Source organism: Abramis brama (assembly GCF_963993115.1).
Source record: "Abramis brama genome assembly, chromosome: 6".
Taxonomy (NCBI): Eukaryota; Metazoa; Chordata; class Actinopteri; order Cypriniformes; family Leuciscidae; genus Abramis; species Abramis brama.
The window spans coordinates 38,944,243-38,962,696 of NC_139968.1; the positions used below are offsets into that span (position 1 = coordinate 38,944,243).

The window sequence follows — 18,454 nt, forward strand, 5'->3', positions numbered from 1 at the left end:
CGTGGAAGTTCCCCTGATTGTATGTGTTATAGTGTCCTCGTTGTAATTGGTTTATTGGCTTTTATTTTGTAGACCCGGATGAGCCTGTGTTTCTGTTCCCTTTCGAAAGCTACAATCGATGCTGCGCTGCTCAGCGCATTGGGAACGTCTTTAGTCGTGACCAGCTGTGAATATTGTGTGTAACACGTCGATAGAATTGACCCGGAGGTAATATAGAGGTGTCGCACCCGCAACACGAGGCTATAAATAGATGAGCCACAGGTGCATCGTCAGGTCTTTTGTCTTCAGACCAATGTGCATGTGTGTACGCAAACACTCTCTACCTCTTATCTGACTACAGATCTTTGTTAGGAGTTAGTTTTGTCAGGCAGTGTGCAGAAATTTCTCATTCTCAAATCTTTTTCTCTCACGTTACAACAAAGAGTTTAAAAAGTAAAAAAAGAAAGAGAAAAGAGCCAACAAATCAGTAAGCGTTGTGTTCCTCCATGCTTCAGTCCCATGTCTGAGCTGGATACACACGATTACTGTTTTGTTTGTTTGGGGGAAGAGCACGCGGTTCTGGCTATAGAGAAAGGCGGGTGCGAGCATTGTGACCGGCTCACAGTTAAGATGCTTCGCTCCCGTCTGAACTATTTCCAGTCCGCACCCGCACCATCATCGTGGGGCTCTCGCATGGATCTGCATGCGAGCAAGAGACGGGTCCGTCCCTTTCGCTTGCTGCGTCACCAGATCCTGACATCCCTTCTCGTGATCTCGAAGCGCGCTCCGGTGCTTCTTCGGTTCACGAGGGGGATGAAGTATCTCTTGGTTCCTCAGATCGCGAGCAGCCAGCCTCTGAGCATTCCTCTCGCGAAAAGAAATCTGTCGAGGAATTGCTAGAGGTGGTTACTCGCGCGGTGGCCAGGTTACAGCTTGATTGGCCACGCGAACAAGAGACCCCCAAACGTAGTAAGCTAGAGGATAGGTTTCTGTCCGGTGGCAGGGGGGAGAGACCTCAACATCAGTCTCTTCCCTTTTTCGAGGACCTCCATGATGAGCTGTCTAAGTCATGGAGTAAACCGTATACTTCTCGTGTCTTTGTGCCTTCGACGTCAACTTTTTCGACTATCGTGGGTGCGAAGTCGCGGGGGTATACGGAGATGCTTCGGGTTGAAGAGACGCTCGCGAGCTATCTCTCGCCCGAAGCCGCATCTTCCATAAAGAAACCTACCCTCCCCAATAAACCGTGTTGCATAACATCTTCACTTGTGGGTAAAGCTTACCAAGCTGCAGGTCAGGCTGGTGCTGCGCTGCACACTATGGCAGTGTTACAGGCGTACCAGGCTGACCTATTGAAGGATTTGAGTGTGGGCAGTACCATCAACGAGGAAGCGTTCTCTGAGCTTCGTCGAGCCACAGACCTGTCTCTCCGTGCGACCAAGCAAACGGCCCGTGCCATCGGCCGTTCAATGAGTGCTTTAGTTAGCACGGAGAGGCACCTGTGGCTGAATCTGACAGGCATTAAAGAGAAGGATCGTCTGTTTCTATTAGACTCCCCTATTAGACTCCCCTGTTTCTCCCTCTGGTTTATTTGGCGACTCAGTTAATACCGTAGTGACCAGATTTAAAGGCACACTATGCAGCTTTCCGTTTTTGCCAAACAGCGACCCCTAGAGTCGCTGTGGAGTACTTGTATTTAACGTTACTGTCGTAAATAGCACTCGCGCAGAGCCGTCTCTGCACTCACGGCCTGATCCCTTCCGCCCTCTATACCGGTACCTGTTCAATAGGATGGAAGCTGTAATGAGTGGAAATAAGGTGTGGCCCCTTTAAGAGCTGCGCGCGCCCTGTTGAACTGTCGTCGGCAGTCTGTGTTGTATCATGTGCACCTCGAACACCCGTATGCGGGTTATTTCAGTTTGATGCTCATTCTTATCCTACTTTTGTTTATAAAGTAAAGATGTGGATGGTAGAACGGGTGACAGACAGTTACACGAGTTCGACTGGGGAATAAAGTGCAAGTTGTGAGATGCCAATCGCCTCCGTGAGTCTGTCTGGCTCTCGGTAATAACTTCATCTGTGAGCTATCCCTATTTCTCCTCCTGACAGAACGCGTTACAAAGCGTCGGACATCGAACAGGCACAGATAACCTCTGAAGATGTCTACTAGTCCATCAACAAGAACGATATTTACTCGAGTCTGACTCCTTGCTCGGTCAGTCTGCCGTTTCCGTTCTTTCGTCCTCCGATAAAGCTTTCCTAGCTTTGTGTGCAGTGCCGTAAAGCAATTTGTTACATCGCGAGACCTGATATCACGCGATACTTCCAGCAACCTCCCAAGCCAGACCTCAGGACTATCATTAACAAGAAGCGAAAGTCCTGATGGTCTGGCGCCCAATCTGGTGGGGGTAGTCCCCCGCGGGATGGGGCGCGTTCAAGATCTCTTCGCCCCTTCCCGCTACCCTCACAAAACCACTCCATCCCCGCCACCTCTCGTGCCTCGGGGGGCAGTGGTTTCCAGCGAAATGTTAGATGTTCCATCGTTTCCGGCTGTCATTCCGGACGCGGAACATCTAACATCCCCTCAAAAGGAAGAATTAAAATTAATACCACTCTCAGAAAGTCTGGCAGCGTGGGAACTTCTGCCAGGCGTTTCTGCGTGGGTATTAAGCACAGTACAGTTGGGATACAGAATCCAGTTTATTCGTCGTCCTCCGCGTTTCAACGGCGTGATTTTCACTACCGTGAAACCGGAGCAGATGCATGTACTGTCGCAAGAGCTGCAAACTCTTCTGAGCAAAGAGGCCATAGAACATGTTCCTCTTCCAGAGAGGGAGTAAGGGAAACTAGGTAGTTCGTGGAAATTTTCCCATTCATTTAAGTTGCCATTGTCACCCTAGGCACTCTGAAGTCCGCATGCTCGAAATGGACGACACGAGCTGCTTAACCTAATGGTGACGTGGACGTTTTCCAAAATCGCATATAAAGTAGCCCGAATTAGCATAAATTACCATAGGCCCTGTGTGGACGCCTCTGGGGGCGCCAGTGCACTACGGGCAGGTCCACCAAGTGCTTTTGGGGTCCGTCAACTACCTACTCTTCACCATAGTCCTCCTCAGTGCCACAGAGCCCCTATATGGACCCCTAACCACCTATCTCTTCTTCATTGCCACAGAGTGCCTATGGGGTCCCCTGACCACCTAAACTTCACCATAGTCTTCCTCGTTGCCCACGAAGCGCCTATTTTGACCCCTAACCACCTATCTCTTCTTCATTGCCACAAAGTGCCTATGGGGTCCCCCTGACCACCTAAACTTCACCATAGTCTTCCTCATTGCCCACGAAGTGCCTATTTTGACCCCTAACCGCCTATCTCTTCTTCATTGCCACAAAGTGCCTATGGGGTCCCCCTGACCACCTAAACTTCACCATAGTCTTCCTCATTGCCCACGAAGCGCCTATTTTGACCCCTAACCACCTATCACTTCTTCATTGCCACAAAGTGCCTATGGGGGTCCCCTGACCACCTAAACTTCATCGTAGTCTTCCTCATAGTCCACGAAGCACCTATTTTGGGCCCTAAACACCAAGCGTTTTTTTGTGAGTGTGTGTAGACGTTCCCCTCTCTGTATGCTTTTGGGGGCCGTGTGACGCAGCGTTCTGTGAAGTTTCGGGCCCCTAGCACCTCCAGGGGCCGAACGAGGTTCGGTGTGGTCCGATCGCCTCGAAAATTACTTATGCGCCTCGTCACGGGCCCCTGGGACGGGTTCTAGAGTTCCGTGTCCCTCGGACCTTTTTTCGCGCTAATTGGCCACCAACAGCCCTATGGAATAAGTTGCAGGTGGGACGTCAAACAAACAGGGGCCAAAAGGGGTCAAAAGGTCGCAGCGACCCCAAATTCGACACGGTGCTAGTCCAGGGGCCCCCGGTTCTAGATCATGGGTCGCGGGGTTCTAGATCGGTTCTAAGTGTGTGTTTCAGCCAAACGGTTTGAAGGAAACGCCCGATCGTCCCGAAACTGACATATGCGTCCCGTCACGGGCCCCTGGGACGGGTTCTAGAGTTCCGTGTCCCTCGGACCTTTTTTCACGCTAATTGGCCACCAACAACCCAATGGAATAAGTTGCACGTGGGACGTCACTTAAACAGGGGCCAAAAGGGGTCGAAAGGTCGCAGCGACCCCAAATTCGACACGGTGGTTGTCCAGGGGCCCCCGGTTCTAGATCGTGGGTCGCGGGGTTCTAGATCGGTTCCAAGTGTGTGTTTATGCAGTGCGCAATTCTCCTCCCTTTGGTTCCATTTGACCATATGTCTGTCTGTGTGTGCAAGAGGGACTCCATTAATCGGACCATGTGCTCGGTGAAAGGTGGACAGAAAGGTCCGATCGGGCCGAAATCGACGTATGCGTACCGTCACGGGCCCCTGGGACGGGTTCTAGAGTTCCGTGTCCCTCGGACCTTTTTTCGCGCTAATTGGCCACCAACAGCCCCATGGAATAAGTTGCACGTGGGACGTCACATAAACAGGGGCCAAAAGGGGTTGAAAGGTCGCAGCGACCCCAAATTCGACACGGTGCTAGTCCAGGGGCCCCCGGTTCTAGATCGTGCGTCGCGTGGTTCTAGATCGGTTCTAAGTGTGTGTTTCAGCCAAGCGGCAACCTCCCCGTCTCTCTCTTGAAACCAACACGGAAGTGAGTTAAAATGCAATTCGTTGACTGGCCGCTTGAGGCTGTTGTCAGAAGTGAGTCAAATCTGTATCTCCCCCATGTTAAAATGCCAAATTTTACAGCAGAAAAAAACGTGTTTAAAGCCTGGTGTCTGTATGTGGATTTGGTCTATACAGCTAATTTTGCCCTTCATAACAACTGTGAGGGGGGTGAATTATTTTATAACTCGTCCGTTTAGTTGATTAATATTTAAATTTAAGGGTGTGGCCAAGCCACTTGAGTGACAGATGGATTGCCGCTGTCAGTGCTAGCCGTTTGTCTGCTGTTACTAGCCGTCACTTCACCTCAGCAATGTTAGCTGCTGAACTTGCCATCTCTGCAGTGTTTGTGCTTTTTTTCGGGATTATTATTTCATACAATTTAATACTTGGGTAACGTTACAAAGCCCACGTCTTTGGATTCCGTCGTTGTCGTTCGAGAGAACAACCAGCGCTGTATTTCAGTTGTTTTCCTCTGTGAACATGCACTAATGGATGTCTGACAATTTCGTTGCTTTTTGGGGTTTTCAAATTTAAAACGTCAATAAATGCTCGTTCGTTCTGCTCCCATGGAACAGATGGATTATAATATGCTTATGTAAGTTACCGTCAGATGAAATCATGCAGGCGTCGGCGCTTTCTCCGTCCGTGCAATAAATGCACATGAATGAGCGCGGATTTTCTAGCGCATTTATTTGCACTTCAAAGGCAATATATCTATGGTTTAACGGTTAAACCATAACCCATTTGAGAGACGGCCAACATCAGAATTTAAAATGGACTGAATAAGCTCTCTACGAACTTGAGCGATGCCGCGCTGACGGACCACGAAAGAGTGACGGACATGTATGCACATAAATCACTGTCATACACAAACACTCTCGAAGTAATACACAGTCTCACTTGTAGCCATGTCTTTTAACTATTATAATATTTCGAAGGGCAAAAATAGGAACGTTTAATTGGCTTTACATCATCAGCTAACTCGATCACGTCGAGCTAGGTGATTTCAGATAGCCAGGCTCCTCAGCTCCACTCACGCCCCGCCTGTTTGTCTATTTTCTGTTATCCGGGAGTGACGCAAGGCCAAGATGGCGACGGCCGGCTCCGCCCACTTTAGGCTTCAAAAATGCTCTTCAGAAACCTACGGGTGACGTCACGGACACTACGTCCATATTTTTTTACAGTCTATGGTTTCAGCCAAACGGTTTGAAGGAAACGCCCGATCGGGCCGAAATTGACGTATGCGTACCGTCACGGGCCCCTGGGACGGGTTCTAGAGTTCCGTGTCCCTCGGACCTTTTATCGCGCTAATTGGCCACCAACAGCCCCATGGAATAAGTTGCAGGTGGGACGTCAAACAAACAGGGGCCAAAAGGGGTCAAAAGGTCGCAGCGACCCCGGATTAGACACGGTGGCAGTCCAGGGGCCCCCGGTTCTAGATCATGCGTCGCGTGGTTCTAGATCGGTTCTAAGTGTGTGTTTCAGCCAAACGGTTTGAAGGAAACGCCCGATCGTCCCGAAACTGACATATGCGTCCCGTCACGGGCCCCTGGGATGGGTTCTAGAGTTCCGTGTCCCTCTGACCTTTTGTCGCGCTAATTGGCCACCAACAGCCCAATGGAATAAGTTGCACGTGGGACGACACATAAACAGGGGCCAAAGGGGGTCGAAAGGTCGCAGCGACCCCGGATTCGACACGGTGGCAGTCCAGGGGCCCCCGGTTCTAGATAATGCGTCGCGTGGTTCTAGATCGGTTCTAAGTGTGTGTTTCGGCAAAACGGTTTGAAAGAAACGCCCGATCGGCCCGAAATCGACGTATGCGTACCGTCACGGGCCCCTGGGACGGGTTCTAGAGTTCCGTGTCCCTCGGACCTTTTGTCACGCTAATTGGCCACCAACAGCCCCATGGAATAAGTTGCACGTGGGACGTCCAATAAACAGTCGCCCACAGGGGTCAAAAGGTCGCAGGACCTCGAAATTCGTCACGGACGACCGCCAAGGGCCCCCGAGTCGGGCCCCAGAGTTTCGTGGCTCTAGGTGCTTCCTGAGCCTAGAGGGCCCTCCAATCCTAACTGCTGAATTGACCCTAGCAGACACATGCTCCCATAGAGATCAATGGGAGACAGAGAGGTGCATAAAAAATAGCAAAAAATAAACCGGGCGCGTCTCGACCTGGCCCGCTCGGTATGTCGCAGAGGGCCACGTGACGCAACTTTTTGCCGAGTTTGGGGCCCCTCGGACCCCCGGGGGCCGCGCGGGAGCCACTGACACTTGCCACTTATCCCATTCATTTTCATAGGCGTTTGGTGAACATCCCACCTGTAACTTATTCAACAGGGTTCCTTTAAGCTGTCCGTGGACATGCCATTTTAAGGCTAATTACGCATAATTATGAACTGTAAAGAGCCCCAACATGTTAGATTGTCTTCCCTGTGCACTGTACTGCATGTTTTAAGTAATAAAACATTAATAATCATAAATTATGACCTGTTAATGCATTGACCACGGACAGCCTAAATAGGTCCCGTCGAATAAGTTACAGGTGGGCACTTCCTGTGGTCTTACAGGAAGTGCCCACCTGTAACTTATTCAACAGGGTTCCAGTAAGCTGTCCGTGGACATGCCATTTTAAAGCTAATTATGCATAATTATGAACTGTAAAGTACCCCAACATGTTGCATTGTCTTTCCTGTGCACTGTACTGCATGTTTTAAGTAATAAAAACATTAATAATCATAAATTATGACCTGTTAATGCATTGACCACGGACAGCCTAAATAGGTCCCGTCGAATAAGTTACAGGTGGGCACTTCCTGTGGTCTTACAGGAAGTGCCCACCTGTAACTTATTTGACGGGACCTATTTAGGCTGTCCGTGGACATGCCATTTTAAGGCTAATTATGCATAATTATGAACTGTAAAGTACCCCAACATGTTGCATTGTCTTTCCTGTGCACTGTACTGCATGTTTTAAGTAATAAAACATTAATAATCATAAATTACGACCTGCTAATGCATTGACCACGGACAGCCTAAATAGGTCCCGTCAAATAAGTTACAGGTGGGACCTTCCTGTGCCCACCTGCAACTTATTCGACAGGGTCCCTGTAAGCTGTCCGTGGACATGTCATTTTAAGGCAAACTATGCATAATTATCTGCTGTAAAGTACACCAACATGTTGGATTTTCTTCCCTGTGCACTGTACTCTGTGATTTAAGCAATAACCCACATCTTTCCAATTACTCACCCGTATCTCTCCAGAAACTCAACCGTATCTTTCCAAAAACTCACCTGTATCTTTCCGAAAACTCACCCGTCCATATCTCTGCACCTGGTGGCTGATTTATGCAATAAATCTTTTAGAATTATGAAATATGACCTTTTAATGCATTGACCACAGACAGCCTAAAGAGGTCCCGTCAAATAAGTTACAGGTGGGCCCTTCCTGTGCCCACCTGCAACTTATCTGACAGGGTCCCCGTAAGCTCTCCGTGGACATGTCGTGTCCACAGACAGCTTGCAGGGACCCTGTCATATAAGTTACAGTTGGGCACAGGAAGGGACCACCTATAACTTATTTGACATGTCCACGGACAGCTTACAGGGACCCTGTCATATAAGTTACAAGTGGGCACAGGAAGGGCCCACCTGTAACTTATTTGACATGTCCACGGACAGCTTACAGAGACCCTGTCAGATAAGTTACAGGTGGGATGCTGTTTTATATTTTGATGGCAAGATTGATTCAAAATGAATAAAATTGATTAAATTTTATTCATTTTATTTATTCAAAGGCAAATAAATGTGACGCGCCGCGCGCTTCGTACACTATCTCCGTGGCTCAGACCCCGGTTCCTCACCTTGGGTCCCACTCTAGGGGCGCCGTGTCGTCGCAGATTGCTAACGACAGACGCCTCCCTGATGGGCTGGGGAGCGGTCTTAGATGGCCGTCCAGCTCAAGGGGAATGGGAGGGCCATCAGCTCGATTGGCACATCAATTGCCTCGAGCTGATGGCTGTATTTCTGGCTCTGAAATATTTTCTCCATCAATTGAGGGGCTGTCATGTCCTAGTGCGGGTGGACAACACAGCGGCAGTCTCTTATATAAATCACCAGGGAGGTCTGCGCTCACGCAATCTGAACAGAATAGCGAGGCAGATTTTTCTCTGGGCCCAGGACAAGTTCCTGTCACTCAGGGCAGTATACATTCCAGGGCATTTGAATGTGGGAGCAGATTTACTGTCCAGACAGACACTACCGATGGGGGAATGGAAACTCCACCCGGAAGTAGTGAAACAGATTTGGACCAAATTTTACAAAGCGGAGGTGGACCTCTTCGCCTCACAACAGACAGCGCAATGTCCCCTTTACTTCTCTCTGAGTCACCCAGCTCCACTGGGTCTGGATGCGATGGCGCACACATGGCCCAAGATGCGCCTGTATGCGTTTCCTCCAGTTTCTCTGCTCCCGGGAGTTCTAGCCAGGGTTCGCCAACAAGGGTCTTGCCTCTTGCTGATAGCGCCACGTTGGCCGAACAGAGTGTGGTTCTCGGAGATAATATCTCTCCTCGACGGCTCGCCGTGGGCGATTCCGGAGAGGAGGGACCTTCTGTCTCAGGCGGAGGGCACGATATTCCATCCCAGGCCCGACTTGTGGAATCTTCACGTTTGGCCCCTGATGGGAACCAACTGAGGGACACTGGGCTTTCGCCTGCCGTTACTGAGACCATTCTAAGTGCTAGGGCTTCCTCCACTAGACAAAGTTATGCCAATAAATGGGGTGTTTTTGAAAGATGGTGTGTTGTACACAATGTAGATCCAGTCAACTGCCAGGTTGCTTCAGTTCTGGACTTCATGCAAGAGAAATTATGAACAGGCACATGCCCTGCTACTCTTAAGGTTTATGTGGCCGCTCTTTCGGCTTGCCACGCCTTGGTAGACGGGGCACCGCTCGGGAGACACCCTCTGCTCTCTCGCTTCCTTCATGGGGCCAGGCGACTGAGGCCTCCAGTAAAAACCAAGATCCCTTCATGGGACTTAGCTACAGTTCTCGAGGGTCTGGTTGACACCCCCTTTGAACCTATAGAATCAGCGTCTGATAAACTTCCGACTCTAAAAATGTTTTTTCTAATGGCAATAACTTCCTTGAAGAGAATTGGGGATATGCAGGCTCTGTCTATCTCTCCATCCTGCTTAGACTTTGCCCCAGGAATGGTGAAAGTGATTTTGCATCCTCATCCTGATTACCTGCCTAAGGTTCCATTTTCGGCTGTACATCCGGTCATTCTAGAAGCCTTCTGTCCTCCACCGTTCGCAACGCCGGAGCAGGAGAAATCTCACAGACTGTGTCCAGTCCGTGCTCTTCAGGCTTACGTCCACCGCACTAGCCAGTGGCGTAAGTCAGAGCAATTGTTCGTCTGTTATGGTGGTAGTAACAGGGGAGCAGCTGCCACCAAGCAGACCATGTCTCATTGGGTCAGGGATGCTATTGCTCTTGCTTATGAGGCGCGCGGTCAAGCTTCGCCTAAAGGTCTTAGGGCTCACTACACCAGGGGGGTCGCCTCTTCTAGTGCTTTGGCAAGAGGTGCCCCCCTACAACAGGTTTGTGATGCGGCAGGTTGGTCCTCTCCGCACACATTCATAAGATTTTATAGTTTGGATGTTCATGCCACTCCGGGCTCTCATGTCCTTGAGTCGACATCACAAGCTAATGTCTAGGCCTTCTTGCGTTCTTGTGAAACACACCTGCACAACCGTGGGGGTCCAGACATGTTCAAGCACGGCGGCGTGGGTATTCTCGTTCCCAATGCGCTGAGCAGCGCAGCATCGATTGTAGCTTTCGAAAGGGAACGATCTCGGTTACTTAACTGTAACCTTGTTCCCTGAGAAAGCGGAACGAGATGCTGCGCTACTTTGCCGTGCTGAAGATGTCCCAGGACTGCTCTTCAGACAAAATATCCTGACGATGCACCTGTGGCTCATCTATTTATAGCCTTGTGTTGCGGGTGCGCGCCGATGACGTCATCGACCGAGGCTATATTACCTCCGGGTCAATTCTATCGACGTGTTACACACAATATTCACAGCTGGTCACGACTAAAGACGTTCCCAATGCGCTGAGCAGCGCAGCATCTCGTTCCGCTTTCTCAGGGAACAAGGTTACAGTTAAGTAACCAAGATCGTTTTCAGAGGTTGTCATCTGGGAACAATTTACTGCTGGATGGCGCGACTGACCAATCAGAATCAAGTATTCCAGAGCCGTGTAATAACTAATGTTAACAAATTGTAACAAATTGTAAAGTGTTACAGATAAATCTTCAGCAATGCCTGACATAAAAAACCTAGAACAATCTAAACCAGGGATAGGCAACATCGGTCCTGGAGGGCCACTGTCCTGCAGAGTTTAGCTTCAGCCCTGATAAAAACTCACCTGCCTGTATCTATCTAGTAATCCTGGAAACGTTGATTGCCTTGTTCAGGTGTGTTTAATTAGGGTTAGAGCTAAACTCTGCAGGACAGTGGCCCTCCAGGACCGGAGTTGCCTATCCCTGATCTAAACAAAGAAAATACAGTAGTGACTACCTAGCGCTAGTCTTTACGTGCACAAGCAGTAGGGTGACCACCGTCAAACAAACCAAATGTGGGACGATTATAAGTTTGTGTGGGACAATGTGGGACATGTTACCAACACTAAAACATAACCTGAAACTGTTATATAATGTCTATCTAACTTAATAAAAACATTTGTACTCTGCTTTTCAGATGATACAAATTCTTTGTTCTTTAGTCCCTTTCAGAAAACACAATTACATCACAACGTAACATAACATGTCTCTATTTTACATGTCATTTAAATTCAACATCACTGAGCCCAAAGGCATCATGCAGATAACTATTTTTGAAACAGTTCTGACCAAGTCCAACTAAAATCCAACAAAATAAACAATGAACAAATAAAATCTAAAACAACATGAAATTAGATAATTGGCAGTCATGTAACGGGTACAGAAAGTTTCCTGTTAAATGTATATATTGTTTTTTAGAATTCACACAAAATTGTTCGTTTACATACACCTGATATGACTGCCTAATTGAAGCGTGAGTGCCTTTCCCTTTAATTGTGGTGATGACATCATTAGTCGTTGTTAAATATAGGTGGAAAACTACGCCGCAAAAAGAATAAATAAAATGCTTTCTTAAAGGCAAAAGAACGCATGCACGTTTTCTTAATATGATCATTAAAAACCAACAGACTGATGAAAATGCGGGACATTTTCTCAATATGCGACGTGCGGGATAAGGGGTGAAAATGCTGTGCGGTACAACGCAAAGCGGGACGGGTGGTCACCCTAACAAGCAGCCACCGCTCTGGTTCCACGGGAACACTTAAGCTGTAATAATAGGATATTGGTGAAATTGATTTGTCAAACGCTCCAGTGGGTATGCGTGTTTGCGCTATGGAGAGCATCAAATGTTTCTATTTACAATGTGCTTTTTCAGTGAGCAATGTAGCTAGCAAACAATCTTCATTTTTAAGTCCTCATTACCAAATGTGACAAATAGTGGGGTCCATTAAAACTCTTGCAGTGGGAAGTGGAAACTTGCGCGATTGGTTGTGTGGGCCGCGTGTTGGAAAAGGATGGGAACCACTGATTCACACAGTGCTAATCTAAACATACTTATTACATTGATGTACTCACCGCTGACAGTCACATTGAACGACCTGTGTATGGTGTGATTGCTGATGCTGATGTCAACTTCATAATCTCCGGAGTGTTTAGTTTCAGTGTTCCTGATGGTCAGAGATCCACTCCAACAGTCCAGCTGCAGTCTGTCTTTGAATCCCTCATCAGTATTAGATGTAAAGGATTTTCCAATCTTTCTTTTGATTTCAGCTATAGGAGAGTTTAGGTGTCCAAACCTCCACTTAATCACATCATATTTCTGTGGTTCAGGAACACCAGTGTTTAGAGTGACTGAATCTCCCACCATCGCTGACACTGTCTTCACTGGATCAGCTGGCACAACTGGAGAAGAAACATAATTAATAAGACCTGCACTGCAATTATTCAGATCTTCACCGATCCAAAACCAACATGTCAAATCTGTAAAGAGATTTTCTGGATAAGGCAGCAACATCTAGAAGAGAATGTGTTCATGAAATCAAGCAGGTTAAACACGCCATCCTGAGTTCAGTGAATCCACATTTACATTTGTTCATTTACTTGTTCTTTTACCCAACGTGAAATAATAATAAGGAAAACAAAGTGATTCATTATAAGGAGGCTGCGCATCTCAGACAGCGTGTAAATAATAAAAATAATTTCTCTTTCACTTCTCCCTGTCTGTGTTCTTAATAGCCACTGTCGGGCCTTGCCCCTGATCATGTCTTGATCAGGCCTCGTCGGGGCCAATGGCCAGGGTTTTTTGGCCCGCTGAATACCTTGATCCAAAGCGGGCCAACTCAGGCTTGAGGAGTGGTTATGAACTGAGGCAGAGTTTACCTGAGTCTGGAGACGGCAGCGCCGCGGATGACTTCATATACCAGCTAACATCTGCATTAAAGACTTTTAAAATCAAAAGAAAAAAAAAGTGTTTGAAATAACTTCTGTTTGTGATCTGATGTGGATTCTGCTCACCGTATAAAGCAGAGATATTTATATGCGATGCAAAAGACTATGCGTGCTAACCATTACCATAGTAAACATGGTAAACACGACCGCTGACGAAATAAAGACAAATCATAGGCAATCACAATCCTGTATTCATTTTATCTGTCAGTATGTCTGACAAAACAGATGAAAGTGATTCTGTTCTGTTCAATGACGCAGATAAAGAGAAAAACCTCTGAATGTCACTGATATAATAAACATGATGATATGATTTAAACATAACGTGCTTTCAAACATAAAGACTCACCATGAACAGAAACATTGAAGATCTTTTCACTGTCGCTGCCATTGATGATCTCTAGTGTATATTCTCCAGTGTCTGTGTTTGTGATGTTCATGATGGTCAGAGATCCAGTCTGATTATCCAGCTTCAGTCTGCCTCTGAATCTCTCATTAACTTCATTACACTGAACATCTATACAGATAATACTGAGATCTCCTTTGATGTGAGCGATGAGAGTCTTATTAAAATACCATCTAATCTTATCTTGTTGGTTTGTTTGAACACCAGTGTTTAGAGTGACTGAATCTTCCTCCATCACTGACACTTCTTCTGTATCAACACGAGACACACCTGAAGAAGAAATCAACAGAAAATGATGTAATGTCTATGACAGACATCCAAAATAATAAAAGAGGAAGTGCTATAAAAATGTTTCTCTAAAGATCAAACAAGCAGCGTAAAAACACAAATAACACACACACGCACAATGCCACCAAAACAGTAACTATATATACAGGATAAATAACTCATCAAACGTTCTAAGCGGTAACATAGTACATGCTACTTTGAGCTATACTTACAGTTATAAAATATTTTTGTAAGCATTACACACAGTGAAATTTATAATGTTAGAAAATATTATATTTTTTAATAAATGCTGTTCTTTTGAACTTTCTATTCATCAAAGAATTTTTTTAAAAAATGTACACAACTGTTTTCAACATTGATAAAAATAATGAATGTTTCTTGAGCATCAAATCATCATATTAGAATGATTTCTGAAGGATCATGTGACACTGAAGACTGGAGTAATAATGCTGAAAATTCAGCTTTGATCACAGGAATAAATTACAGTTTAAAATATATTAAAATAGAAAACAGTCATTTTAAATTGTCATAATATTTCACAATATTACTGTTTTTTTTTTATCAAATAAATGCAGCATTAGTGAGCAGAAGATACTTCTTTTAAAAACATAAAAAAACTTACTGACCCCAAACTTTTGAACGGTAGTGTATATTACCAAAATTTTACTACATTTTTTACTACTTTCTCAAGCACTCTGCACTCATCCCACGTGTTTTCATGAATATTAAAACAATTTCTTCTAGCAGTAATGTGTACAATTTCGGCACACTACCACTCATGAGATGTAGGGGAGAGCGGGGCACAACCTAACGCTTTTTGACTTTCTCAGTTTGTGTAAATCTACTTATGGTTCAGAGTATTTATTTTTTCCCACATTAATTTCCCACATGTCTAGTACAATTATGTGTTTTTGTTTTATTAATACAGTATATACTTTTTTCTTGATATACCCCGAAAGAATGGAAGTGAAATGTGACAACATGCCCCATAGGTGGGGTACATTGTAACATGTGTGGGGCACATTGTAACATAACATATGACAGCTTAAAATGTTATCTGATCTAATAAAAAAAATATACAAAACAAACTAAAATATTTTCTAAATAAAATACAATTAAAAAACTTTTTCATATAAAATAATGGCAATTTTTAATAATTAAATAGAAACTCATTTTTGAGTTTTGACTACGAACACATGAAAACACAGCTATACAACATAATTCAAAACAAATAAATAATTAGTAATTTCTGGACATTGACTCTCAGTCTTTATTCACCTTTTTCTCACGTTTTCTCAATAAAATTAATAAAAGTATAGAATATAATAGCATATTTCTAATAGGGGCACATTGTAACGCAGTGTTACAACATGCCCCCACCTGCACAACTGGGATTTAAACCCTGCTAGTGTCTTCTGCTAGTTAGCGAAGCATTAAAGAACTATCTCAACTGTTAAATAACATATTGGAGATTAAAATAATATCAGATTTGTTTTATTTTAAATAAAAACAAAAAATAGAGATGAAAAATTAACTTAAGTAAGAAATTTACTTTTGCTATGGTTTAATAAATGTCTATGGATATCTTCCAAAAATAATAATAATTTTGGCGGATTTTTTTTTCTATATAGTGTTGATATGGCAACTAGTAAATAAACAAAGTTCCGTCATCCAAGCATGTGCGGAAGTATTTAAAACAAGCGTGTTACAACTAACCCCGCGTTAGGTTGTGCCCCGTGCTCCCCTACAGTAACAATTCTCTCTGAGGTGGCATTCAAATTCAAAACATCAAAGTCTGGAATGTGCTTTCCAACGAAGTCTTTAACTGACAAATAACGGAAAAAAAATGTGCAGAAACAAGAGCATAGTTTTGTTTTAGCTGTTTAAAAGAGCTACACTGTAAAAAAAATCCATAAAAATACGGTACAATGTACCATAATAATTTGAAGGAATTTTCCGTATTTGTCTTTTACAGGACTTTTACCCGTATTTTTAATTACGCGTTGCATTGTGGGAACTAGAATCTGATCGGCGCGAAAAGTTGAGACGCAAGCGCCATTACACCTATGCATTACACACACAGATGACGCGGCCAAAGTTGCTTTTTAAAGTCGGATTTCGGATGTGTGGAAGCCATTCTGACACTTCTGTGGTAAAAACCAAAAATTATATTTTGATAAATGTCAAATAAGCTGTTTATGTAACGTTATTTAGTTGCCACCCGGCATGTTAGGCAATGTCGGAGCCGCCGCGCTTATCGTTTTATGCATATCGTCACACATTGAAAGATTTAGTTCATACTCGTGGAAGTTCCCCTGATTGTATGCGTTATAGTGTCCTCGTTGTAATGGTTTATTGGCTTTTATTTTGTAGACCCGGATGAGCCTGTGTTTCTGTTTTCAGAGGTTGTCATCTGGGAACAATTTACTGCTGGATGGCGCGATTGACCAATCAGAATCAAGTATTCCAGAGCCGCGTAATAACTAATGTTAACAAATTGTAACAAATTGTAAAGTGTTACAGATAAATCTTCAGCAATGCCTGACATAAAAAAACTAGAACAATCTAAACAAAGAAAATACAGTAGTGACTACCTAGCGCTAGTCTTTACGTGCACAAGCAGTAGGGTGACCACCGTCAAACAAACCAAATGTGGGAGGATTATAAGTTTGTGTGGGACAATGTGGGACATGTTACCAACACTAAAACATAACCTGAAACTGTTATATAATGTCTAGTATCTAACTTAATAAAAACATTTGTAATCTGCCTTTCAAATGATAAAAATTCTTTGTTCTTTAGTCCCTTTCAGAAAACACAATTACATCACAACGTAACATAACATGTCTCTATTTTACATGTCATTTAAATTCAACATCACTGAGCCCAAAGGCATCATGCAGATAACTATTTTTGAAACAGTTCTGACCAAGTCCAACTAAAATCCACCAAAATAAACAATGAACAAATAAAATCTAAAACAACATGAAATTAGATAATTGACAGTCATGTAACGGGTACAGAAAGTTTCCTGTTAAATGTATATATTGTTTTTTAGAATTCACACAAAATTGTTCGTTTACATACACCCGATATGACTGCCTAATTGAAGCGTGAGTGCCTTTGCCTTTAATTGTGGTGATGACATCATGAGTCGTTGTTAAATATAGGTGGAAAACTACGCCGCAAAAAGAATAAATAAAATGCTTTCTTAAAGGCAAAAGAACGCATGCACGTTTTCTTAATATGATCATTAAAAACCAACAGACTGATGAAAATGCGGGACATTTTCTCAATATGCGACGTGCGGGATAAGAGGTGAAAATGCTGTGCGGTACAACGCAAAGCGGGACGGGTGGTCACCCTAACAAGCAGCCACCGCTCTGGTTCCACGGGAACACTGAAGCTGTAATAATAGGATATTGGTGAAATTGATTTGTCAAACGCTCCAGTGGGTATGCGTGTGTGCGCTATGGAGAGCATCAAATGTTTCTATTTACAATGTGCTTTTTCAGTGAGCAATGTAGCTAGCTAACAATCTTCATTTTTAAGTCCTCATTACCAAATGTGACAAATAGTGGGGTCCATTAAAACTCTTGCAGTGGGAAGTGGAAACTTGCGCGATTGATTGTGTGGGCCGAGTGTTGGAAAATGATGGGAACCACTGATCTCAACTATTCACACAGTGCTAATCTAAACATACTTATTACATTGATGTACTCACCGCTGACAGTCACAGTGAACGACCTGTGTATGGTGTGATTGCTGATGCTGATGTCAACTTCATAATCTCCGGAGTGTTTGGTTTCAGTGTTCCAGATGGTCAGAGATCCACTCCAACAGTCCAGCTGCAGTCTGTCTTTGAATCCCTCATCAGTATTAGATGTAAAGGATTTTCCAATCTTTCTTTTGATTTCAGCTATAGGAGAGTTTAGGTGTCCAAACCTCCACTGAATCACATCATATCTCTGTGGTTCAGTAACACCAGTGTTTAGAGTGACTGAATCTCCCACCATCACTGACACTGTCTTCATTGGACTAGCTGGCACAACTGGAGAAGAAACATAATTAATAAGACCTGCACTGCAATTATTCAGATCTTCACTGGTCTAAAACCAACATGTCAAATCTGTAAAGAGATTTTCTGGATAAGGCAGCAACATCTAGAAGAGAATGTGTTCATAAAATCAAGCGAGTTACACACACCACAACTCCTGAGTTCAGTGAATCCACATTTACATTTGTTCATTTACTTGTTCTTTTACCCAACGTGAAATAATAATGAGGAAAACAAAGTGATTCATTATAAGGAGGCTGCGCATCTCAGACAGCGTGTAAATCATAAAAATAATTTCACTTCTCCCTGTCTGTGTTCTTAATAGCCACTGTCGGGCCTTGCCCCTGATCATGTCTTGATCAGGCCTCGTCAGGGCTAATGGCCAGGGTTTTTTGGCCCGCTGAATACCTTGATCCAAAGCGGGCCAACTCAGGCTTGAGGAGTGGT

At 44.6% G+C, this 18,454-nt stretch overlaps 1 protein-coding gene across 3 annotated transcripts in view; it reads right to left on the reverse strand.

Annotated features, from left to right (window-relative positions):
- The window catches only part of LOC311084194 (uncharacterized protein), a 36,916-nt gene extending 18,753 nt beyond the window's left edge, over positions 1-18,163 (reverse strand). For all 3 annotated transcript variants that reach the window (XM_084116103.1, XM_084116101.1, XM_084116100.1), the window contains exon 1: positions 17,675-18,163. In XM_084116103.1, the coding sequence (XP_083972229.1) occupies positions 17,675-17,984 (310 nt within the window). In that variant the 5' untranslated portion in view covers positions 17,985-18,163. The remainder of the gene's footprint in view (positions 1-17,674) is intronic.
- Between the last annotated feature and the right edge of the window lie 291 nt (positions 18,164-18,454).